General features: G+C 32.3%; 2 protein-coding genes across 6 annotated transcripts; one reads left to right on the forward strand and one right to left on the reverse strand.

The window, feature by feature from the left end:
• Positions 1-9,757: 9,757 nt before the first annotated feature.
• Positions 9,758-11,862, forward strand: LOC126696289 (uncharacterized). The gene is made up of 5 exons (XM_050393052.1): positions 9,758-9,834; positions 10,042-10,079; positions 10,162-10,298; positions 11,191-11,237; positions 11,779-11,862. Exons 1-5 carry the CDS (start codon positions 9,758-9,760, stop codon positions 11,828-11,830), a joined length of 351 nt encoding a protein of 116 aa, XP_050249009.1. The 3' UTR covers positions 11,831-11,862.
• A 7,546-nt stretch (positions 11,863-19,408) lies between these two features.
• LOC126695499 (uncharacterized) lies at positions 19,409-26,628 on the reverse strand. Of its 5 annotated transcripts, XM_050392266.1 has the most exons (12): positions 26,474-26,628; positions 26,273-26,360; positions 24,714-24,816; positions 23,576-23,693; positions 23,244-23,363; positions 22,836-22,904; positions 22,233-22,348; positions 21,540-21,594; positions 21,264-21,384; positions 20,953-21,000; positions 20,729-20,823; positions 19,409-19,992 (listed from the first exon to the last, which is right to left on the reverse strand). In XM_050392266.1, the coding sequence occupies exons 5-12, from the start codon at positions 23,337-23,339 to the stop codon at positions 19,891-19,893; spliced, it is 702 nt and encodes a 233-aa protein (XP_050248223.1). In that variant the 5' UTR covers positions 23,340-23,363; positions 23,576-23,693; positions 24,714-24,816; positions 26,273-26,360; positions 26,474-26,628; the 3' UTR covers positions 19,409-19,890. The 5 variants fall into 5 exon arrangements, with proteins under 5 accessions (XP_050248223.1, XP_050248220.1, XP_050248221.1 ...); XM_050392263.1 differs by lacking the exon at positions 23,576-23,693 and having other exon boundaries at positions 23,244-23,347; positions 26,474-26,627; XM_050392264.1 differs by lacking the exon at positions 23,576-23,693 and having other exon boundaries at positions 26,474-26,627.
• Between the last annotated feature and the right edge of the window lie 326 nt (positions 26,629-26,954).

A 26,954-nucleotide genomic window follows, 5' to 3' on the forward strand; every position in this document is an offset into this window, starting at 1 on the left:
GCGTGTGATTGTGTATCTATAGTGGGGGTGTGTGTGTGTGAGTCCCTTTTTCTTATTTTTATTTTAGGAGTCACCACCAACCATTGGCTTTGTTTTAGGTGTGATTGGTCACCTAGATGTTTAATTTATTTTAAGTTACCTAATTAACTAAACCAAATTTTAATGGTTCATTAATTGAGGTAAACCAAAAGTCTTTGAACCAAAGATCTGAGACTTGGAAGTTTGGTTATGTGTGGGGAAAGTGTTAGGCACCCCACAATGCCTATCCGAAGATAGTACCTCATTTTAATTAAATCCCAACGTTAACTTTTTACAAAAAAATGGAATACTTGGCATTTTGATATTTTTTGAAAAGGTTTTTGCACACATAGTGGCGACTTTAAGAATTTTTTTCAGGGTGTTCCTTAAGAAGCATAATTTTTCCAAGTAGCAGCTCCAGGAATTTTTCCCAAATGTATTATTGTTTAGTTGTTTTATTAATTTTTTTTTTATAAACTATAATTTGTTATATTGTTGTTTCATTAATTATAAAATTATTAATTGTTGTTTAGCCTAACATAATTTAATTTGTTTGTCTTTTATAATGTATTGGTTAATTAAATTATTAATTATTGTTTATTAGTTGATTTCCTTAATTAATTATTGGTTAATTAATATCCCAAACAAACAAAATTAATTAGTTCAACTAATTACCATGGTTGTTTGATACTTGGAATATCACACTATTACTTAACCAAAAAAAAAAAAAGTCAATAAATTGTGCAGCACAAAAATATATAGGCCCTATAGCTTAAGTCCAAGTCTAAAAAAGAGTGATTTCTTACAAGCCTCATGCCTAATGCCCCAATCACAAGAGCCAGCTGTCAATCATAAAATTTCACAATCACAAATCACAATACACATTACACTAAAAGACAATTAATATCTCACCAACACCAACACACGCCAACGATAAGATAAAGTCAAATTCAAAAAGTCAAAAAAAAAAAAATATATATATATATATATATATATATTAATAAAGCTAAAGATTCGGCTAGCCAATGAGCCAATCAAAGAGTCACAGTTCAAAAGAGAGAGAGTTAGACTCTCATTCATTAATTTCATTTTATATTTTCATAGTTTTCACTTTTCATTTCAATGAGAGATTGAGAGAGAGAGTTAGAGAGAAAAAAAGAGAGAAATATCTTGGGGGAGGGAGCATCGAGCACCGGAGCAGTTGAGGCACTGAGCGATCTGTGATCTACGATGAGGGGCGAGCGACCCAGCGATGATGTGCTCTGGACTGGACCAATCTCCAATGATGTGCAAGCGATCTTTGATGAGTGACGATGTGCTTTGGATTGCGACTAGACCGATCTTCGATGAGGGGTGACGATGTGCTTTGGAGTCTGGACTGCGACTGGACTGATCTAACTTTTAAGGGGAGGCGTTGCTCTGTTTTTAGGTTTGCTTTAGCTTTAGTGATTTCTGATGTATTGATTTAAGGTTTCTAATGTACTGATCTGCTCTGTATTGGGTTTTTTTTTTTTTTTTTTTTTTTTTTTTGAGAATCTGTGGGTTTGCTTCCTCTGTAGTCTGTTGGGCTTGCCATGGGCTTAATGTTGGGCTTGCCATCCGTTGTTTTGCTCTGTTACAATTTTATTTTTTTTTTGGGTTTTTTTTTTTTTTTTGCTTGAAAGTAGAACATATATATATCTTTTTTTTTTTTTTAATCTGAAGGTGTTCCTATTTTTTTTTAAGGGTAAACAAATTAAAAAATTTTAATTATTATATATAAAAAAAAAATTTCAACTCAGGATGTTCTTGGGAATACCCTGAGCATAACATGGCATTGCCACTGTGCACACAGTGTACATATATATACATGTGAGTGAATATTTACGTATAGTATTCATGTGAATAATAACTCCATCAAAATATACAAACAAGGCATGTAAAAGATATATACATAATTAGCATGTGACAAGGGTATTCATATATACTATACAATAACATGTTAGTATCTATTTATTATGTAGCTAGCATGTGAATACCATAACTATACAAAGAAAAACAACAAGGAATAAAAAAGGAGGGTTGGAAGAATAGCACCTTGTTGTCATCCACCATTTTTCTCATTTGTATTTATACAAAAAAGAATGACAAAAGGACAGTTATTAGTGCCAAATTTATTAGGAACAATGTATGCTTATGGGATGTTCAAGAACTCAATAAAATGAGCCTTGAACACAAGTCCACAAACTACCACTATCTATTAACTATATAAAAAGCGGCTATGCCGCTACAGTGTTTAGCCACTATTCACATAATGTATTGCACTGTTCATCTACAGTGCAGTTTTGGTGAGCCATTTTTTTTTTTTTTTTTTTTTTCAGTCTTCCGTTTGTTTTTTTTTCTTTTATATATATTGTTATACTGATACAAAAAATTTCACAATATTTTCACAATTATTGAGGTGTCAATTTCTTATAAGTCAAAATAAAATAATAAAATATGAAACTGTGACCAACCACAACTGAAAATAAATGTTTTGTGAAAATGTTGTGACACTTGTTAGATAAATGTGTAAAAGCTACAGTAATTGGTGTGTGTGTGTGTGTGTGTTTTTTTTTTTTTTTTTAATATTTATGTAAGCTGGTATATATATTATTATACTGACACAATAAATTTTACAATATTTTCACAATTATTGACATGTCAATTTTTTACAAGTTGAAATAAAATAATAAAATGAGACTGTGACCAACCACAACTAAAAATAAATGTTTTGAGAAAATATTACAACACTTATCGTGCAGTGCTTTTGTTTTATCACCAATGCATGTATGCACTGTATCTACAGTGCTTTTGGTTTAGTTAACTGGCACTGTAGCTACAGTGCCTTTTTTTTTTTTCTTTCAGTAATCGGTTTGTGTTTTTTTTTTCTTTTTTTTTTAATATTTATGTAACCTGGTATATATATTGTTATACTGACACAACAAATTTCACAATATTTTTACAATTATTGACGTGTCAATTTCTTACAAGTCGAAATAAAATAATAAAATATAAGATTTTAACCAACCACAACTAAAAATAAATGTTTTGAAAAAATGTTACAACACTTATTGTGAAGTGCTTTTATTTTATTCAATTGGCACTGTGCTACAGTGCCTAAATTTTTTCTTTTTCTTTTTCTTTTAGATATTTATGTAAGCTGGTATATATATTGTTATACTAACATAACAAATTTCACAATTATTAACTTGTCAATTTCTTACAAGTCGAAATAAAATAATAAAATATGAGACTGTGACCAATCACAACTAAAAATAAATGTTTTGAGAAAATGTTACAACACTTATTGTGCAGTGCTTTTAGTTTACTCAATTGGCACGGTAGATGCAGTGCCTAAAGTGTTTTTTTTTTCTTTTTCTTTTAAATATTTATGTAAGTTGGTATATATATATTGTTATACTGACACAACAAATTTCATAATATTTTTACAATTATTGATGTGTCAATTTTTTACAAGTCGAAATAAAATAATAAAATATGAGATTGTGACCAACCACAACTAAAAATAAATGTTTTGAAAAAATGCTACAACACTTATTGTTATATTTTTTATAGATCAAATAAAAAAAATGCTAAGTCTACAACATTTTAACATTAATTTCTACCGTTCCTAAAGTGTTTTTTTTTTTTTTTTTTTTTCTTTCAGTTATCGGTTTGTGTTTTTTTTTTCCCCTTTTAAATATTTATGTATGTTGGCATATCTATTTCTTTTAAATATATAAAAAGAGCCAAAGGTTCATGAATAGTTTTTTTTGGTTTATTCAATTAGTGAGGTGCACTTTTTGTTTTGTTTTGTTTGTTTTCCCCCTTCAAGTATGCCAGTTGGTTTGAGCTTTGTTTTTGTTTTGTTTTGTTTTTTTGTTTTTTTTTTTTTAAGGTCTTTATATATTTACTTTGTACTTACAATGCAAGTTAACATTGTACTTACAATGTAAGTTTACATTGTAAATACACAAAAGTGGTTAATATTATACACATTTGCACAAAAAATGGTAAATATTGTACAAATTTTGTAAATGTGTACAAATTTTGTACCATTTTTTTTATGTCTATAATATAAATTTACATTGTAATTAAGTACAATGTATACATAGAGATATTGTGAAAATGTTGTGATGCATGTGTCAATTCCTTATAAGTCAAAATACAATAAAATAAAATAATAAAATATCATACTGAGATCTAGTACAACTAAAAATGTCGTGACATATTGTTGTTATTACAATATATTTACAACTATTGAGATGCAAGTTATAGGTCAAAATAAAATAATAAAATATTGGACAAAGATCCGTCACGGTTTTATACGAATGAGATTAACTTTTTATGACATAATTATCAAAATTCTTAAAATTAATGTCTCTTTTGTTTAATGTAAATCTCTATGTATTTTAAAAATCAAATGATTTATATCTTTATTTTGTGATACAAATAAAATTTAGAATTGATCTTAATCACAACTTTTTTTTTTCATGGCTAGCACATGCATTGCACGTGCTGCCCTAACTAGTTCTAAGAAAAAGGCTTAAAAAGAAAGGGTTATCACATTACAGTTATTATTTTAGAAAAGCACTTTTTGAAAACATTTTGCTTAGCAGAAAGGTTTATGAAAACATAGGGGCTGTTTGGTAGGGTAGTTTAAGCAACATTTTTTTTTCCAGTTTTAAAACAATATTACACGTATTTTTACACACTTTTTTACCCACACGTATTTCCAAAAAATACAAACAACGTTACCAAACGGCTTTTTTTGAAAACCTCTTTTTGAAATCTTTTCTTTTTGCATCAAAAACAAACTTTTCAAGAAAAATGTTTTTTTGAAAACATTTTGTAAAACATAAAAAAAAACTTTGAAAACATTTTTTTTTTTTTTTTTTTTGGTTTTTGGAAGTTTTGGCCCTTCCCTAAAAAAAAGAAAAAATTAATTATTTTCTTGGAAAGAAAGTTTTGGACAACCCCCTCTTTTTTAGAAAACAGATTTTTTTAGTTTGAAAAGGTTTTGAAAACAAATTTTAAAAACAACTTTTAGAAAAACAGTTTTTTTGAAAAACAGATTTTATTTCATGCAGAAAACAATTTTTGTTTGATAGACCAAAAATGTATTGATCCCTTGTGATGAATTAACCAATTAATTATCCAAGTTAATTAATTAATCCGATTAATATGCAATATGCATAGTAGCACAAACAAATCACCAACTAAATAAATATGCAACAGAAAATAAAGTTGACACGGTGATTTATTTATGAATGAGGAAAACCTCCAAGGCAAAACCCCACCGGGTGATTTTAAGGTTACCACTCCCGAGAATCTACTATTATCACAACAAGTGGTTACAAATATAAGAATTCCAGTACCTTATACCAACCTACAGTTGAACCCTTATCCCAATACCTAATTGGACTTGTTCTGTAATGACAATATTTCTTTTTCAATGCACGACTCCTAGTACGTGACTAATCAATCGATGCATGGATCCAAGTAAGTGACTAACCACCAACTTGAGAAGGATGTTGGCTGCAAAGTTCTTCAGTTCATCAACATGATGAAGATCACGAAACTCCTTGGTTACAAAACCTTACGACGTGCAAACACAGCAGTTTCTTGAAGAGAAAGATGAATTAGGGCAAATTGTCTTCGGTCACAATATACTTGTGAAAAACCTTTGCATCAAGTTGTACTCACTTGCATCAGTTGTGACGGCCTTTAAAATAATCCTTATATATGTTTAGGGTTGTGAGAAAAGAAAGCCTAAACATATATACATGGATTGGAGTGAAATTTGAAAATCTAATTTTCTTAAAGCTCGATAAATAGGTTATCTATCGAGCAGCTGTCGAGCATCGGGCAAAAGCTGCCTTTTAAATCTCGATAGATGCTATTTGTCGAGCTAGCTATTGAGCTTTAAAATCCAGCACTTCTTCACTTGATTCTTGGACAGATTTGCATGGCTTTAACACTTGAACTTGAAACCTTGTTCCTTGAAGTATTAAACACATCCTAGACCTATCTAATTACAAGTAAAATATGTTTTGTTAAAAGATTAGTCAATTTTATATCGACATATGTTCCTAACATGATTCACATATGTCCTAACATTGTTAATGCAGAAAACCGTTTTTTATACAGTGCAAAAAACTATTTTTATACAGTGTAGAAAACATATTTTATACGGTGCAGAAAATAGAAAGGCAAATTTGAAAAAAAGTGTTATAAAACAGTTTTTTTTTTTTTTTTTTTTTTTAAACAAACTAAAAAAAACAGCTTTATAAAAAATAAAAAGCACTTTTGAACCCTTTAAAAAAAAGATTTTTTTAACACTTACTTCTTAGGGTTTTGGGTTTCACATTTTTTTAAAAAGGAACTTCCTTTTTTTGTTTTCAAAGACTTGCTTGAAAAGATGGGGAAAAGCATAAAAAGAAAGTATTTTTCTTAGAACAGGGGTGTAGGGGAGATTTATACCCAAGCATCTTACTTTATGGCACATTATCAATAAAATAAATAAAGATAAAATAATAAAATAAATAAAGATAAAATAAAACTTGGAAAGTAAATAGCTTGAAATTTAAAAGACAAGAATGTAAAGACTTGAAATGTAAAGGCTTGAAAGTAAATGACTTGAAATATTGTAAAGTTGATTAAAATTTTTTTTTTCCCTCTTTAAATAAAGTCTAATCCCCTTCAAGCCTTATGGAACCTTCAACACAAAGAAGTGGGAGTTCTTATGTCATCACTACTCTTGTGAGACATACCTATATTGTGTCCTAATGGGGGTTTAGATGCCATTTAAAGAAGAAGAAGATAGAATATATATAAATATATATATATATATATATATATATATATATATATTGGTGTCTAGATATAATACATACATATAGGGGTGTTCATCGAACCACAAAAACCGCACAAAAACTACCTGCAAAATGGAATAACCACACTGCATAGTGCAATGCAGTTTGTGGTTTTATAATAAGAAAACCACCCTACCCCACACCCTTTCTATATATTAATATGTTTATTTTTTTAAAATATTATTAATAATTTAATAACCCTAGCAAGTGTTGATTAGGAAAAGCAACTTAAAATAAAGAAAAACTAGCTCAATAGTTTAAAACTTGGCCCAAAACAAAAGGAAAAATCAATTTTGGGCTGTGCAGGAAAAACCCAAAATTTGAAAAATATATCGGTTTCAAACCGCATCTTATACATCGTATCACATATGTGACCGCAAAAATGAGGTGCGGTGTAGTTATGATTTTAGAAAAATTGCACCACAAAATGTGGTGCTAAAAATGGCCCAAAATGGCACCGCACTATGAACACCACTGCATACATATATATGAAAAACACTTTTTTGTTTTTGTTTTTTTTTCTTAGTAAAATTGTTTTTTAAAAATTATTTGGGAAAAGATTTTAAAAAATTCATTCTTTTTTGACAATTTATTTGAAAATAAGTATTTGAAAACCTCATTGAGAATTCATTAAGAATTTAAAAGATTTTGAAAACTTTTTTTTTTCGAAAACTTATTTGAGAATTTTTTTGAAAAGTAGTTTGAAACCATCACTTTTTTTTTTTTTTTGGTTGTAAAAATTATATATATTTTTTTATAGTGGTTGTGGACATCCAAAAAAAATGAGAAAAAGGCTTGTTGAAGGCCTTTCTTTTTGGTTTATCACACATTGTGTGTGAGTCTCTCTCTTCTTCTTTTTCTTTCTTTTTTTTTTTATTTTTTTATTTTTTATTTTACGAGTTGCCACCAACCATTAGTTTTGTAGTGGGTGTGATTGGTCATCTACTTGTCTAATTCTTTTTTAGTTACCTAATTAACTAAATCAATTTTAAGGGTTTGTTAATAAGGTACACCAAAAGTCTCGAATCAAAGATTTTGAACTCGTAAGTAGGGGTGTCCAACCAGACCTGGTACCCGCCCAACCCGCCCGATCTGGCTCGAGAACCGGCCGACCCGACGCCAGTGATGGTCGGCGGCGGATCCCCGATCCCAAAATTCGAGTCCAGCGGGTCGGTTGACGGGATAAAGCATGGAAAACCGATTTCAACCGACCCGACCGGAAAACACATCGGAAAAGCTTTCTCCGTCAATTGAAGTAGCTCGCCGGTATGATTTTGTCTGATCTGTCGAGATCCGGCGAGATCTCGTCGATATCTGGCCTGATCTCTTTGAGATCTCGCCGGATCTCTTCGAGATCGGGCCTGATCTCGTTGAGATTTGCCAAGATCTCTTCAAGTTCGGCCTAAGCTCGTTGAGATCAGCCAAGCTCTCTTCGAAATCCGGTCAGATCCAGCAAAAATAGGCAGATTTTGGCAAAAATCCGGCGCGATTCTCACAATCCGAGTCCGACCAGAAACCAACTGGAAAATTTTGACGTCTGACCACCCGAACTGTTGCCATCGGCGGGTCCATGTTTAGGAGACCCAAAGTGATCGGGTCGGTTCCGGGTTGGGCACAAACCTGACCTGTGGACAGCCCTACTCGTAAGTTCAGTTACGTGTGAAGAAGGTGTTAGACACCTCACACCACATATCCAAAGAATAGTACCCAATTTTAATTTTAATTCTAACTAAAATTTTGATGAAAAAAATTAGATACTTGTCATTTTTTTTTTTTTTTTTACGAAAAATGTTTTGTACAAACAACACACACATACACGTGAGTATATTCATTTATAACAGCTTGTGAATATTTATTTCAAAGATATACTTACAAACAAAGCATGTAAAGTATTTATTTCTAAGAATTTTACCTTTTAGCAATGGAACATGCATGTTCCCACAATCCATCCCACAGCCACAAACATAACCAAGAATTAAAGGAAAATTTTGCAAAAGTTCGAAAGACGAAAAACCCAAACTTACAAAACTTTTCCAATTATGTACAGGAAAATTCCTATAATGCCACCAAGATGTACCTAATGTTTAAAAGAACAAACACCAGTCTTTCAAAGCCCAAGCCCTTGTTCCCACCCCCAAAAGCCCACAGCCTCATTGGCATTTGCCTTTTGATCCACAATTTCTCTTAGGCATAGCACCCATTATCACTGTCACTATAAATTTTAGTTTCAAATCGATCTTTTCGAACTATATTCCTCCAACTCACCATGTAATGATAGAAGAAGTCATTTATGTATAAATTTAGTCAAATGCCTTTTTTAATAAGTCATATGACTTGTCTATATATATAATAATAGGTGAAGCAGAGAGAAACTCAAATTGCGATTCCAAATTAGAACTCTAATTTTGTGCCTTGTGTTTATATCTATGTGGCGATCAGTTCATAATTATCCTTCCAAAGGTTCAATTAGAATCTAAAATTGAAGTTGAATTTTGCTCCATGTGACTAAATGTATGTGGGCTCATTTTCATTAAAACTACTTCTATGTATTTTTATATCCAATGAAATCACTGATTTCACAAGAGACAAGGGGAGGGGGAGAGTCGTACAGCATTGTGGATTCTATTAGCAAAACTAATCATATAATTCATCGTAATCCAAACTCCTCTAACTCATCCAAATTTAAAACTATTTTATTTCAATCACCACAACATATTCATATCATTAATGTTTATCCAAAACTAATTAAAATAAATTAGGCTCGAAACAGTATCTCATTATAGGTCTTTTTCATTCTTCTTTTTGTTGGTGAGTTGTAATTTTTGTGGTGGATTAGTTCAGAGATGAAGAGATTAGGAGACAACGTTTATGATAACTCTTCGCAATTCAAGAGACCCTTTGGTTCTTCTCCTGAAGACTCGTAAGTTTCTTTCTTTGTACCTTTTGTTTTTTCAAAACTTTTGGTTTAACCTCTCTAATGGGTTTGCTTGGTGAGTTTTTGTATGATGGTATTTGCTGAATTTAAATGGGGCTTTGTGAGGGAAAAGAGATATGGGTTATGTAATATTTCTGTACTATTGTTTGAGTTTGAATTGTGCTCTTGGTATATGTGTTTGTGGATTTGAAGCTATGGGCAATCCCAAGTCCCAACGGGTGGAGAAGGAGGTAGTGGTCTTGGTGTTACCACGCGGAAACTAAAAAAGGCTGATGCCTTAACCTATCTCAAGGCGGTAAAGGACACGTGAAGGTTTTGGAGTGAATGCAAATTTGGCTTCTTATGATGACAAAGATACCTTAAAGAGTGAGTCAACAGTTGAATTTCTAGGTCCTCCACAAAATAAGGTTGAATTTCAAGAAACTATCAGCTTTGTGAACAAGATAAAGGTGAAGATATTGTTTTGCTTTGTTGAATTTCAACTGCAAATGTTGGTTCCTAGCAGTTTAATGTTGATTTTTTTTTTTTTTTTTTGGGGGGGTATAGAAACACTTTCAAAATGATGTTTATAAAGCATTCCAAGACATTATGAATGTGTGCCAGAAGGAGCACAAGGGCATAACAATTAAGGCCTACAATGAGGTTAGGCTGGTTAGCGTGTTATGGCTCTTTTTTTTTTTTTTTTTTTTTTTTTTTAATTCTAAAGTTTTCTTATTCATGTAACTTTCAGTAGTCTTAGTGGGCTGGATTTTAATATTCTTAGTGGTTTTTGTTTTACAATTTTCAGGTTGCAACTCTTTTTGATGATCATCCAGATTTGCTTGATGATTTTTCAAGATTTTGGGTTGATTTTTATTAATTTAGGTATTTGGGTTATTGGTTTTGATTAAGCTTGAATGACGAAGAAATAAAGGGCATGATCAAAGACGTTTGAAACCCATTTAGCTTGGGGTTAACAGCCATTGAAGGTATTGCCGAGAAACAAGGAATTTTCTTTACTTAAACGTGGTTTGGTTGTCATCCTATGTGATGTTCTTTTCTTCTTCTTATTTCAATTCATTCTCTGAATTTTATTTAGTTAGTTATTTATTTATTTATTTTATCATTTGTTTTTTAATTCCTTTTGATTTTGGTGTCTTTTTTTTTTTTTTTTTTTTTTTTTTTTTTTTTCGTATCTACTGGTTTGGGTGTCAATGTTAACTTTCTAATTTAATAAATACTCCAAACTGGATTGAGTATTGCACGCCAACTATTTGATTTGTATTACCCTTTTCTTATTATAATTATGACTGTTGTTTGGAATGTAAAATTGTATTATTTTATTTTTCTATTTGTCTATAGGGGACAAGAACGAGGCACTCCATACATATAGCAGAACTCTTGCAAAGGTCTATTTCTACCCTCTTTTGTGAAACTTTATTTCTTTTGCCGTTGCATTGCCAGAGCCATTATTTGGTAGATTCCTTTGACTCTCTATTGATTCGATTTTAATATCATTTATCATTGATTTATTTCAAGTATAGATTCCCTATGAGAGCTCGACTACACTCTTTGTTAATGTTTCTTTATTTATTTCTGGGTTTGTATTTGGAAAGGCCAAGCCTTTGAGGCAACCCAAAGTCCAAGAAGAATGGGTACGGTTAGGTCTATTTTTCTCTTTATTGAAATCCTTTTCAATTTGTGTTTCAAAGTTTGTAGTTTTAATGGATTGGTACTTTGGGTATCTATCTACTGATTACAATAACTTCATTTCTTTTGCATATAAACTTTTTAGCATTATTTAATATTTCAACTCTATCATATTATGTATCAATTATTTACATTTTTACAGAATCCTCATACGTACGGTTAATACTTTAATTTTTTTTTCATTGTATTTCTTATTTTTGCATCTATATTCTACCACAATTGGTTCTCTATTTTATGTAGAAAGATGTGGCGGGTGATGTTGAGGGCAAAGGCAAAGGAAATGAAGACCTAGACAATTCATTGCAAAATAGGTATGTTCCTAAATTCTTGGTAGACAATAATTCATAATGTATTATAATGAAACTTGAATTCTTTTAGCAAAAATAGTATCAACAGATTGGTAATTGACTTAAAAATTTGCATTCATGATTTATGTTAGAAAAGCATTAGATTTAATAGATGACTTGGTCAATTAGGAATCACACCAAAGCTCTAAGTGTTGCTAATCACACTAGGTGAATATTGAACATTATTCAAATTCTTTATTTATCTTTGTGTGTGTGTGTGTGTGTTACATTGGTGTTTCAACATTTGATAGCAGTACTATATGCTTACAACAAAGTTATTTTTTGTGTTTGATTTACTTAAAAGATATGTAACTATAAACCTCTATTATTATTATTATTATTATTATTATTTTTGATGAACTATAAACCTCTATCATAAAAGTTTAGTGGTTTGTCATGCACATTAGAATGTCTAATTATCAAGAATTAGGTAGAGTGGGAAGAGTTAATCACCATGCAGTTTGCATTGCTCTATACTAGAAGAAGGATTTCAATTTGGTTATATACATGTTGCTTTAAAGAATATAAATTGCAATTAAATTTTTGTTGAATGGTTATGTTATGATCTGCATGATCACTTACTTTAATAATGATATCTTGATTGTGGATGCAAGCTAATGATAATCTAGTATTGCATGCTTTCTTGAAATTTGGTTTTGATCGATGCTAATTTCTATGTTCATTAATTCTTGAGCATATTGTGGTTTTTTTAGTGAGGAATAATGGTTAATTGTGCATTGAACTTAATTCACAATGATCTATACTACTAGACATTAAGTACATTTTTGTTGTGAAATGATGTGGACTTACCAACCAGTTATGCATGGCATCATAATTCAGCTTCCAAATCGGTTTGTAACAAAATTGCAATAGAACTTATAATACCTAGAGCAATTTTCATGTGAATTGGAATTACAGGAGAGGACACATTATATGAGTTTGTAATAATGCTATTAATACTGAATAGAGATGAGTCGAAAGGGACTATTCTTTATAAAGGTTGCCTTTTAATATATTTTCTTGATGGTTTATATATTATCTAAATTACAGACCTATTATCTTGCCATTATGTAATCATTGTGTTCATTTTTTGTGTTAGGTTTCATCAAACTCTTGACAAATTCGGTGTTATAACTATTTTTTACAGTGATATTTTGGATTCACTTAATTTTCAGATGGCTTATTAGAAATAGGCCCTCAAAGATTAAGAACAAATGTCCCATCATAATATTATTTACAACAAACCCTTGATGAAAATCATCCTCAATGTATTGACTCAACATTGAAGATTAGTCCCAAATGTTTAGACAATGATGTTATACCAACTCATTTGGATATATTTGCACTATTTTCTAAATGATTTCCACTATAATAAATTGTTATTATTTGTTTCCCCTTATTTCTAAGTAAATTATGATGTCAAAGTAAGTCAAATTTTAATTGTTTTGAAGATATTGCATTTTTGCATGCAAAATAGAGAAGCATTCTAGAGAATTCCCTTTATTCAAACTTATTTGAACGCAATGGAAGTAATAAAAGTGGTGGTTGCTCATTTCATATGTTCCTCCAAATGGTCCATTGGAGAATGGAAGTACATACGTGATGTGAAAATTGAATTAAGGTACAAGTCATATCATATAAGGTTTGCTGGCCTGCTCGACTGAAATTGTGCTTAATTATCATCTCCTCTTCCCTTCCTCCTTTCATCTGCTCTATCTTACCCCGCCGCTCATTCTCATCAACAACTTCCATTTGCACATAAATATCATTTTCAAACCACAAAAATGTAACAAATAATATATATATATATATATATATATATATAAATATATATATATATATATATATATATATATATATATATATACTGCTAAGTTTTGTTAATGAAATTTTCTAGTTAATAATATGAATTTAGACTTAACAGCCTTTTAAACATGAATAAACTCATGATTAATAATATATCCATTCTCATGCAGTAGTATAGGTTACATACTAGTTTAAATAATACATAAAAGATCTTATAAATCGTCATATAGTAAGTTATAAGAGATTTCTCCAAACTAGTTTGAAGCTAAATTTTTTGTCCATGATCACTATACATAAAAAAAAGAAAAAGAAAAAGAAAAAAGATAACTTTTTTATTTTTATTACATCAATATTGTAAAATAGAAAGCAGAAGCAAACCCAACCAAAGAAAAAAAAAAAATTCAAGTCTTGAAACTCACATAGTAAAATAATCATAAAATTTGAGCCAGCTAGCCACAAAAATTCTTGGATCCTATTGCTTTTCTTTTTTCTTTTTTTGACATAATCTACCACTTTTTTCTTATAAAGTACCTTACTTCTCTTTGTCAGAAATTTGTGGTGGTTAACATTAAAAATTATCACAAATTTTTTTATTGTAATTTTTATAGCAATGATTGTGGAAAGTTTTGAAAATAACATGTACATGATGATTGATAAGTAGTTTGTTTGTTTTATTTATTTATTTATTTTTTTTACATTGAAAAAATAAATGGGTAAGAAACACGAGTTAGCAGGATTTTAAAATGGAACATAATTATATAAATATATATATATAAATATATATATATATATATATATATATATATATGTATGTATGTATGTATATATATAAGCTATAAAAAAAACAAAATCAATCATTTTTCGTAATTTTAAGATTTTTTTTTATGAGAAAAAGATATGTATATTTTACAAAGACGTAAACGTGTGTTTGTTTTGATTTTTGATATAATTTTTTTTTTTTGAGAATCTAATATATAAGTGGATAAAGCTATTTGATAAGCAATAAGAGAGTGACCCTATTATGTAGGCAATATTTTAGTGGGAGTTAAAAATATATTTTTACTAGATTGTCTTCTAATTTTGTTTGTGCTTAAAAGTAGAGTGTAAGGGTATTTTTGAATCACATAAACGCTCATCCCAGACAAGGGAATCCTTTAAAATAAATAGTAGTATATATAATAATAATAATTGTGGGAGGGAAGGATCTAAATGCAACCTAAAGCCCATGGGCCTAGTCCGAGGATGAGCAAAGGCCCATTTGTACATCAATCGAGACCTAACATGTGGACAAAGGTTTGAGGATGGAAAATGGACAGACCCATCGTTTGAGGAGCCCGAGGAACGAATGCACCTCGAGCTTGCCTTACTTGACCACCTGCACCAAAAGATAGAGCATTGTGGAAAACATCAGAGACGTGTAAGTAAAGAAGAGAGGAAATATCTGGGGAAGGTAGCAATCACCTTCACATTCAATGCATTGCACCAACTTAGCTAACTGTATTTATGAGGAAAAGACACTTTAACAGTAGTTCCATAGCTCATAACTCTCTCTACCACCTTCAACAGGGTCCTGATAGGACAAGCATCCCAATTGCTACCCATATACATATAGGTGGAGGGCTTAGATGCATTAGGAGGGACTATATAAAGGAAGGGAACCCCCCTAGGAAAGAGATTGGAACAATAGAACCTGATTGAAAAGATAGAGAATATTAACTTGTACCAAGTTTTAAGAAAATAATATATGAACATTGCCTCCTCGGACAAGCCCGAGGAAGAGTTTTATGCTTGTTTTGTGTTTCTCTCAATCGTATTAAGTGTCTTGACTTCATTAATTTCATACTTGGATCAGCCCGAGGAAGAGTTTTATGCTTGCTTTGTGTTTCTCTCCATTGTATTAAGTGTCTTGACTTCATTAATTTCATACTTCGATAATATAGAGCATTAATTTCATACTTGGATCATACAAAATAGATATTATTATTTTATATATAACCAATTCAATGAATTATTCCTAAAATAAAAGTTCACATTAGAATAGTGCTAATTGATAAGAGTTACTTTGGAACACAAAAAAGTCAAATTCATTTGGGTTATCGTCTCAATTTCAATCAAGGAAATGAATTGTACATAATACCCTTTGTTTTTTTTCCCCATTAAGTGGGCACCTCCTATTATTAGACTATTTGTGTTACTATTATACATGTGTTACTATTATTCTTTTGTATTTCATTCCTCTACTACTTAGTATTTAAATTAGTGTTAGACGTTTAGTAGTGTAGATGTGTAGTTGTAGATGCTTTTGCCTTTTGTATTTTTTTTTTTTCATTTTAATTAACTTTTTTTTTTAATAAATGGGGGCATGGCCACTGCCATGAGTGGCTACTAAAAAGCTATAGTGTCAGTGCAGTGCTTTGTGCCTCTATTTTTATGTACCTTGCACCTTGGCATGTAGTCTAAATATATATATATATTTCTAAAAAAGGTTTAAAATTGGTTCGGGTTGTGTTGGCCCTAGACATGGCGAATGGTCGGGTTGGGTCAGGTCAATCGCATTGTGAGTAGGTTGGGTCAGGTTAGCCACGTTGAGAGCGAATCGGGTCAAGTCGGGTCACCTGCATCACGAGCGGGTTGGGTCGAGTTAGCCCATTTTTTCACATTAAAAAAAAAAACAAATAAATGCTAAATTTTTAGTGCACAACGTAGCTTCCACATTCTCAGGCAAAAAATGTGATTGATACGGAGTAAGAATTTTTTTTCTTGTGCTAAAACTTGATTCAAATGCAACAGTTGTTATAGGAATGCTCATGAGATCATGTGCCATTAAAGAGATTTTTTGGAAACCGATTGTAATGTTCTTTCCACCAAGAGAGAACTTCCAACTTTGGATTTTGCCTTTTGCTAAGTCTAGGCTCTTTTAATTACAAGTCCAACTGAGATTTTTTTTGTTTTGCCTTTTGAGTCACTATTGAATTCTTTTAATTTTGTTTTGTTTACTGTTTTGTCACTTGGTGGCCGGGTTTGTGCTAGTTAGATAGATATTGCTATATAAGTTAGACAGACTTGGACGTGTTATTAGTAATAGTTAGTAGTCTTTGAAGTAGAACTTAATTACTTAGTATTAGTAGTCTTAGTTAATGAATGTTATAACTAGAAGTAGAGCTTAGTAGTTAGTAGTTAGTGCTGCTTACTTAGTAGTGTAGTCTGTGTAAACATTGGACAGTAGATACTTTAGGCTTTAGCTTTCCTTTTGTTTTTTTTTTTCCCTTTTCATCTAACTTTCTATTTTTTTTAAGGGATAATTACAGTAAACCCACCTGTGGTATGACCCGTTTTCACTTTACCTACCCGTAGTTTAAAACTTTACACTTTGCCCACCTGAGGTTAGTTCCGTTAGCCTTCCGTAACCCACCTCTCTGTTTGCCGTTAGAAAAACATTTTTAGGCAAAAACAAATATAACAAGAATAAAAAAGCTAGGGTTTTTCATTGCTCATGAACTTCAATGAGAACAAAGTGGAGGAACAACACACCAATCAAATGGCTCAATGAAATTATTTTAATCTATAACAATATCACCAATTTCACAACTCAACATTTTGAACCAAATTTTACAAGAAGACCAACATCTCAAAACAACCAGCAACGTTATCAATAAAGAGAGAGTGAGATAGAGATAAGCCAACAACTGAAGTGTGAGGTATAGAAAAATCCAGCCGTGGGTTTGGATCATGGTAGATCAGCCATGGGTTTGGTGTTGTGGTGGTGGCTTCTAGGTGCTAGATCAGAATGTAAGATAGGGAGAGAAATCCAGCAACATGTTTTGAGAGTGGGTTTGTTTTCTTACTGTTGTGTATTGACCTTGATCTCAATTGTCCCTCTCCTAATTTCCAGTCTTTTCTGCACAACCAAACACCACCAAGGAAAGAAAGAAAGGAACCTTCCAACTTAGAAGTCAAGTATATAAATACAATAAACCTATCAACCGATCCTAGGCATGGTTGAACTAAGATTCAACCGTGATTGACTTTGTCTTGTATAAATGTGAAGCGCTAGAAGTTAAAACTGGAATTAAAAAAAAAAAGGTTGAATAAGAAACCGAAGCGGGTAGAGCTTGCCAAATGCATGAGATTCTGAGAATGAAACTCGCAGCCAGCACTCCAGCGTTGACTTCTACCACCCAAACCCACTTTCACACTTTCCTTCACCTACCACCCCACAAAAATCATTACTCTCTCAAGGAAGGTTGTGTTGAAGAGGGGGACAGAGATTTGACAGCAAGTGGATTATAGAAGTCCAGATATGAAAATTCAGGTGACTCTCTGCTTTTAAAATTTCTAACTTTTTGATTCTTGTTATATTTGTTTTTGCCTAAAAATGTGTTTTTCTAATGGCAAACGGAGAGGTGGGTTATGAAAGGCTAACGGAACTAACCTCAGGTGGGCAAAGTGTAAAGTTTTAAACCACGGGTAGGTAAAGTGAAAATGGGTCATATCACAGGTGAGTTTACTGTAATTATCCATTCTTTTAATAAATAGGGGGCACAACACATAAGTTCATAGTGGCTTTTATGATAATGTTATGCACCTAGGAGCAGTCTAGCACACTTTTCCATGTAGTTATTAAATATTTTTTAGGGGAAAAAAAGTTAAAAAACGGGTGGGCTGCAGGTTGGGTCGGGTTGGCCCATATTTAATTCGATCAGGACAAAATAAAGTGGTTCGGGCCAGGCCAAAATGGATGGGCTCGGGTCAAGTTAGCGAATTTTAGCCTGTTATACCATTTTTGCATGTAATGCCCCCCAAAATTCCTCTAGGGTTTGTTTGGATTAGAGAGGGGGGTAGAGGGGGGGGGGGGGAAGAGAGGGGAAGTGGAGGGAAGTAGAGTAGATTTGATTGAAAATAGACTAATTTTGGACTAACTCTACACTATTCTCCTCTACTCTAATAGCTCAAGATTAATTTTCCCTTCAAAATTAATTTCCACTTTTCACCCCTCCAAGCGGTAAGAATAATAAATTATTAATAAAAAAAAAAAAAACCAAAAACACAAATAAATAACATATAATGATTCCTATCAAATAAATAAATAGGTAACATACAATGATTCATGGTACTTTTGTTCTTACAAAAATTTGAAGGCTCACAACACTTTAGTCTTTTACAACAACTAAAATTTAATTTCTGATAACCTGATTATTTTTTTTTTTGGATACTTATTAGGTTCAAATAGAATTCATTTTTCGCACTACCTTATAACTCAAAGTAATGGGTCCCATATTTTAAACTTAAAATAACTATATAATAAAAATGGCACTAAATCTTTATTGTCATTATCCCTCTTCCCTCCACTAATCTTTTTTTTAATCTCTGAACTCTTTCATAATATCAAATTCTAGATTTTTGCTATAAATTTAAATTTTAAACAATTCATAGAAGAGAGAATGAAAGTTGAATTCTACAAATTTTTAAAAAACAATCTATGATGTATTACTCAATTATTTTAAGTAATTAAATTAGGTGTATAAACTTTATGTACTTAGTTTAATCTTTAAAATTGATTGCTATTAGCTGTTAATTGATTATTTTTATTCTTTATTTAATAAAAATTAACGAGTAGATGGCATGTCATGCCAGAAAATGTAATGTTTTTAATATTTTAAGGACTAGCAAAAAAGGAATTTTAAATTTTAGGCATGCAAAATAAAATTCATGCGAACTAGACAAGAAAACAATATTTTAGGTTTCCACATGCTATAGAAAAATGTAATCCATGACTAGAACTCCAGTTTGACTTGAGATGGAAGCTGCAATCTCTGGTCCATTCATGGCCTATAAAGCTTAATTTGCTAATAAAATGTGTAAATTTCTAAATCTATGTCAATTCGCTAATCTAGCTAGATTTTCTTCTAGCGTTTTTTTCTTTCAAGAAAGAGGAAAATTAGCTACAATTAATGGAGTTACAAAGTTTATTATAAATCCGGCCTCCGATACCAGCTGATTTATAGTCCATTTAGAGTACACATTTCAGCTATCAAACCTCCAAAAATGGCACGTATATGCTCTCTAAGAAAATCCTCGGGAAGATCTCCTTGTTCAATACACCTCAAGATAACCCTCATCTTGAATTATCTGCATTCATAACAAATTTGGCCAAGTTTGTGTAATACTTTAGTTGCTTTTGAAGAGCTGAAAGGCAAATTTACTGGTACAACAAATTGTAAGCTGGAAGATCTTGTATCCTGTAAATGTCTTCTAAAGACAGCTCTCTTTCCAACTGTGTCCGAGTTACTTGTAATACCTCCTGAAGAAGTGGAAACAACAAACAATTACCACACTAGGGTGCCAGCAGAAAAGAACAAATGAAGTAGCTTAAAAGTATTTTGGGATGTCATTTTAGTTATACTAATTATTTAGAAATAAATTCATTGGCAAAAAACAATGTGGAAGAAAGCTGAGAAGCTAGTTGCCATGAAAAAAAAAGGGCAAGAATTTTGGGACATACTAACAAGGGACAGAAAAGAAAATTAGACCTTGTTTGGGGTGAGATGAGGCAATGTCTATAAGGGGCTAACTGGCAAAGAGTAAAGGCATTGTAGACATTATGAAATTTATTAAACAAACAGGCTGACACCAATTTAGGGAGCTTTTCAGACAGTTCACGCAACAATGATGCTAAATATATTGTTCTAAACACTTAAACCTCATTTCACTCGGTGGAAATATTTCCACAAAATGGCATGGCTTCTTCTAATCTTTCTCATTTTCTCTTTTATTATCCTTCTGATAAACCTCTGGAGATGCAGGCCTGAGGCTGTATAATGTTGTGCTGCTTTCAAACTATAAGAGTATTCATAATGTGATAGTGATACAGTTAAGGACATTACCCTATATAATTTGAAAGGGTCTGTGCAAGATTTCAAGAAGAAGCTACAATTATGGTGCTTAGAAAAGATATATTAGCAGCATCTTAAAGTGGTAGACATGGCTTTGAACTACTTAAATAATTTTGAGATTTCAATGGAGAGAGAGAGATGTACATTAAACTCCATGTAGGACGCATGCATAGCAAGCCATTGAGCATCCATCATTTCAAAAGCAATACAGTATAGTACATCAAAGGCTTCCTCATCCTCTGCAGTTGAGAACATGCAAATCATGAGTGGCAATCATCATGAAGGCCAGAATTAAAAACCTGAAAGCAAATTTTTTATAAAATTTTTGACCTTTGAGTGGCACCTAATTTGAGCTGTAATAGATTTACCTCCTAATAATTTAGCAAAATTGATTCCTGGAAGACATCGTGGTTTTACTGCAAAAGAGACCAGAAGAATGATTAACATTTGATCTATGTTTTCCAAGGTCTTAAGGTCACAAAAAATGAGTATACAGCCCAATGCAGCTTTGAAGTCCTAATGCTACATTATTAAACCAAGGAAAAATATACTCAATTAAGTGCTATGAAGAAAATAAGATAAAATTAGGTTGTCTATATTTTATACCCAAATCAGCACAATTTCATTGGACAAAAAAACAGAAAATGGTATCAGATGATGACTAAATTTGTCTAAAAACCTGAGCTTAGATCCAGCATCCGAATCAACATAAATGTTACGTTAATGCCAGCAACAGCAAATGGGTATTCCCAATCTGCTCGCGTCCCTTCTTGCTTGAATAATAACCTATGAAAAGATGCCTTCATTTTGATATTTACTATGATTAGTAATAATCCATCTTTAGTGCAAAGACAGACTAGTAAAAAGAAACACAGAACACAAGAAATGAAAGAGAACACAGACAGATTTTATTAGTATAATTTTCAGGAGCTGAACAAATAGGTAGAAGGCATACCGGGTAAGTCCTGGAGAAAAACAGCAAATTCTCAAGGGAAATAAAACCGCAACCCCTAAGAGGAGTAAGAGGAAGGATAATTAGATAAAGCATAGAGCTACTGTCTAAAATGGTTTTACTTATTAAATTTATTTATTAATCAATAAAAAAAAAAGATTCAGTTAAACGATGCCAAGGGTGTGCCTGCAACATTTTCATATTATTTCATGTATTTTCTACCTTATCATGTGGTACTTTAACATCATATACAACCAAAATCCACATATGAAGATGTTTAGTCATCTCCAGCAAAACCACAGGAAAGCTATTACCAACTTGGATCATAGAAGACGAAAATCAATCATATCTCGAAATCCATGAAAGAATAAATTTCACAGAACAAGCGTCAATGGCAGTGAGTAATTAAATGGACTCTTTAAAGTGCTATGTAGAAACATAATGGAGTTAATACATTTTCATGTGCTGTCTACTCACTATGGAACATATCTCCTATTCTTCCATCGAATATGATGATTTTATGTAATGATTAACAGGGTGTCACAATTGGTTGATGACCACTCCTCATGAAGTGGAGGCTACTAGTTTGAATCTCCCATTCCCACTCCCCTTCATTCCAGAGTTATCAATAAGATATAGATAAATGACCGACTAAAATGTAACACAAACTACCAATAAAAGTGATGTAACTCGTACCTGAAGTCAGTTGATGGATTAGGACCTTGCCAACCCATCTCTTTCCACTGCTCAGAAATCAAACCATTGAGAGCAATATTTGGAAAGGCAGCATGCCACAATGCTCTAAGGGCTTCCTGTTAATAAGAAAAAACATTATTGACATAGCATTAAACCGTGATGAAAACTAAATAAGATAAAACTTATAACCATGTGCTTCAGTTGAAGAAACTGTGTGAGAAGAAAAAAATATGTGGATGAGTTAGCACAGTGATTATAGCTAAAGTCACTCCAGAAACAGCCACAAAGATTTAAAATACAAACCGACAAAATTTCATTTGCTGATTTTATATCCATAGTGATGAAAACCTATATGAACCATGGATTTGTAAACCTAGTCATAAAAATGGTAAACTAAGGGGAGAGAGAGAGAGAGAGAGAGAGATTTGCCTAAGAAGGTCAAGTTTCTTGTTGATGGAGCACAAATGAAGATCATACTTATAAGAAACACTAAATTCACATCAGATTTACATATAGCTCAAGTTCGTTGAACTCATCACAGACAGAAAAGTAGGAAAAAAGATTAGGAAGAGACAGAAATAGCCTCAGATTGAAGAAAAATACTTGATGATCTGGGCGAGTCTCATCAAATGGTACTTGTATTCTTTCTTGGAGCCTCTGAAGTCTGTGTGCCTGGGAAGAAGTTTAAGAACATAAATGTTTAGTGAGGTTGAGAATGCCAACTAGAGTGACATCAGGTCATATCATTGCAAAAACCATCCCCAACTACAAATTGATTATTTTAACTAATGCAAAACCAATTCCATAAATTATTTCAGTGAGATGTCTTCACACTAAAGCCCTCATAGACAGAAAAGGGATTTTAAAGTAAAAATTTATAGAGAGAGAGAAAGGGAGAGAGAGCAAACAGATTGAGGTGTGTCTTTGTTAACAACCACAAGATCAGAAGCAAAGGTGGGCCAATCAAAGAATGCAAGGAATTCTATTACACTGCAGTAACATCCCATTTACCTGAAGAGGACTCAAAGGGTAGTCGCTAAACTTCTCATTGCGTTTGTTGCTTGAGCGATTAAAGAGTGCTCCTACCCACGATCGTGGTCCAACCATAGCATTAGCTACAACCACCAAATGCTGATCAGTGAAATAAGAGAATTCTTGTCAAATGGAATGACATAGGTAGGTAAAAAAATAACATTGGAAAATTAGTTAAAAGATGATCTTAAATTAATAGTTTTACATTCTATAATATGTTCCAAGCTATAAAATCTAACATTGAAGATGGAAAAGCAGAAATAGAGTGTCTTGCATTTGTAGTTTTCAAGAAAGCCATGATAGTAGCTTACCAAAAAGATAATGAGCCCACCAGTGGCCGGGGTACAAAACAGAGGTAGCTCTCTCACTTTCCAAAACCCACCAAAACATTGGCAGGTATAACAAAACAATCATCCATAGAAATATAGTCTGATTTTTGTGTTCCAATAAATTGAAATTAGTTTATCAAAAACATTTGTGAAACATTTAAACCATAATCATGCTCGAACTTGAACCCTAATAATGTGAGTTGAATTATCAAGAACACTCCTGAAATTATTTCTTTTAAAAATAAGGTATTCCCGAAACTACTTCTAATAGTTGGACATCATGAACATTCCTGAAACTTCACTTGAACTAATAGTCCATTGCTCGGTTAGCAGTAAGAAATATCCTTTCCACAAAGGAGAGACAATATGAATGGTAGTAGTACTATGCAGGTCAAGTTAAACACATGTCAAGCAGACTGGCCGTAAAACAATAGAGACCAGTTATTCATTGGCTGTGATTTCACTAAACAGAGTCTTTGTTCGTTTGGAGTTTGTTTGCACTTGTTCTAGACTTCTTTTGCATAGTTATTCTTCTGAAGAAGTCTCATTCATCAAAAAATGGATTGGCAGTTTAGGGGGGGGGGGGGGGGGGGGGTGTGGGAGGGGAGGTTCACCTTACAATTTGTCCATTTTTTAATTAGCAAACTAAACATCATCAAGAAGTAGATTGACTGTTAGAAAGGCATGAATTAGAAACCTAAGCCATCTTGTAATTCAATATGATAGAAAAAGGTTAACAATCCTACTTATCCTGATCTCTTAAATTTGATTGCCAATCGAGGAACTAACGCCATTAACTGATTAAGAGAAAAGATTCTTGTTAACCAAATCAGTTTGTGGCCCTTGGTTTCATTTTGATTACCTAGACATTTCCAGGAATTTTTCTATGTACTGTTTGCCAGGAAAATTCATTTTAAAGTTATAGTAATAATTGTGCTATTATCCTTTACGTCTTGGATGTAACCTAGCATGTATAATGTATTGGAAATGAAAAGGTAGGAATTAATTAAATATTGAAATTCTATTACACTGAATTGGAGAAAATTATAGATTACTAATGCATGGATTTTCTGTACAAAAAATAAAACCAAAAAAGAAGAGTACAGGAAACTCTACTTACCAAAACATTGAGTAAACTGTGATATTACATGAGTGGAACTATGTGACCATTCCAACTCTTCATCACCCTTCTTCTGTCTCCAGTATATTTCATCCTCATCAACCTACATTTGAATTTTGAATGCACCTTAACTATAAAGTAGATCCAAGATACAAGACTATAGACAATGGACTGACCTGCCCAATTCATTGACATCTTTAGCGTAACAAGTTGAGGTTTCATTATCTAAATTAGTCAAAATGAACCAATTTTCTGGGCCAAATAGAATGAAGGGCTACAAATGTAGCACTCGTATGCCCTGCTTTATCAACAATGTGCATGTACATCGCTATAAAGTTAATAAAGCACACAAATAAAAAAGATAATTTAACTCATGATAAAGATATAATCAAAACTTCTTAAGTACTGACTTTCTAGCTACTTCTAGTATTCATGAAATATAGCAACTCAAGGTTAGCAATAAAAAGAAAAAAGATACTAAAAATATAACTTGGAAGTGCTACATGGTAAGTGAGAAAAACCCGGTTAGCATTACAGGCAGAAAAGCTTGCAACAACCAATAGCAATGTCAATTTTCATCACAATGTGCAAAAGTTTTCCATCAAATGTGTAATAGAGAGATTGTGAGTTAGTAGGCATTCCTAGGAATCACCAACTAAGAATCATATTAGGCAGAGCCAGAACAAGGGGGAAAATAAAGGTTCATAAATGAACTATAAAACTATAAGCAAGAGAAGTAGAAAACCCAATCCGTATATTAGGTAGAAATGCAAGCAACAAAGAATTGCAAAGCTGATTATTGTAATTAAGAACTATTTTAATCAGAGGGCACAAAAGCATTCTTAATAGATAAGATTAACAAAGGCACATTTTAAGCTAATGGTCACTTGTAAGAGGCTTCTAAGTCCTAAACCATCAACATTGGCTTGAAATTAATAATCTTGATAGAGGAGGGGTTGGATTTACTCTGTGAAGAGAAGAGCAAGAACGAAAGCATTGCCTACGCCTCCTTAATCTCATGAGGGGACCAAACCAAAATCAAGATTGAGATTCTTTCACCCTTTTTAACCGAAAGCAAAAGGCATAAAGACAAGTAAGTTTTTTGAAGAAATGGGTGACATATAATTGCACCCAACTCATGCTCTCCTATTTTTCAACTCCCATCATTTTGGTTCCCTCTCTCTTTTCTCTCTCATTCTTCCTCTCTCTCTCTCTCTCTCTACCCCTTACAAGTAAGAGAGAGAGAGAGAGAGAGAGTCTCGAGAAAGAAATGTAATAATGATATACATATACAAGCATACCCAGAAGCCAAAAAGACAACCTTTTTTTTCCTGAAAGGTTTTAGATTTAAACAGCGCAATTAAAGGCCTCCTTTTGTATTAGTCTGCATTGTAATATAAAAGAAGATGGAAAAAGTGGAGGTGGGTGTCTTTGCTCTTCTTCATAAAATCAACATTAGCATACATACAAGACAAAACTACAATCCCCACCAAGAAAGGTGGAGAGAGAGAGAGAGAGAGAATGCAATCGAATACAAAAAAAGTCAAAGAGAAAAGTACCTGTTATGGTATCTAATGAGACTTGGTGCCAATGGTGATGAGGTGGGATCCACTTGGAGAAAGTGGTGGGACCAGAACTGAAACAGGCCTAGGAAGAAGAACAAGAAGCAGAAGAAGAAGAAGAATGTCATTTTTCTTTTTTCTTTTTCCTTTGTTCTTCAGGAGTGATTTGGCATACAATACAAACAAACAAACACACACCGTTGAGGAAGGGTTGAGTTTTGTGTTGTGTTGTCTGTCTCCTTTTGTGCAATGGCGTTGAAAACCAGCCAATTTCCTATAAACAAGGCACAACCGTAGCTCTCGGGGTGCTTTGTTTTTGTTTTGCTTTGTGTCTCCCTGACCTTTCTTTGTGGCCCATCCGCGTGCTCTGAATGCATAATAGTCAGCATCTGAGTTGGTCATTCATTCCTAGTACTCTAAAAAAGAATTTGTGAGGTGTTCACGATGGAATATATTTACAATAATACTATTAATTCACTTTTGGTATTGAGGATCTGACCAAATGTGATAATGGTAATCTTGATTTTAAGAAAAAAACTTTGATCATTGTACTCATTTTCTTATGATGGAAGAAGAATTTGATTTTTATTCTTCCCTTTGAACTAATGAATTCCAAACGAAGTTATTGCTCCATTGTAAGTAATTAATGTATACTTATGGTGTTTATTTATTGGTGATT

The sequence above is a fragment of the Quercus robur genome, chromosome 8 (genome assembly GCF_932294415.1).
Source record: "Quercus robur chromosome 8, dhQueRobu3.1, whole genome shotgun sequence".
Lineage (NCBI taxonomy): Eukaryota > Viridiplantae > Streptophyta > Magnoliopsida > Fagales > Fagaceae > Quercus > Quercus robur.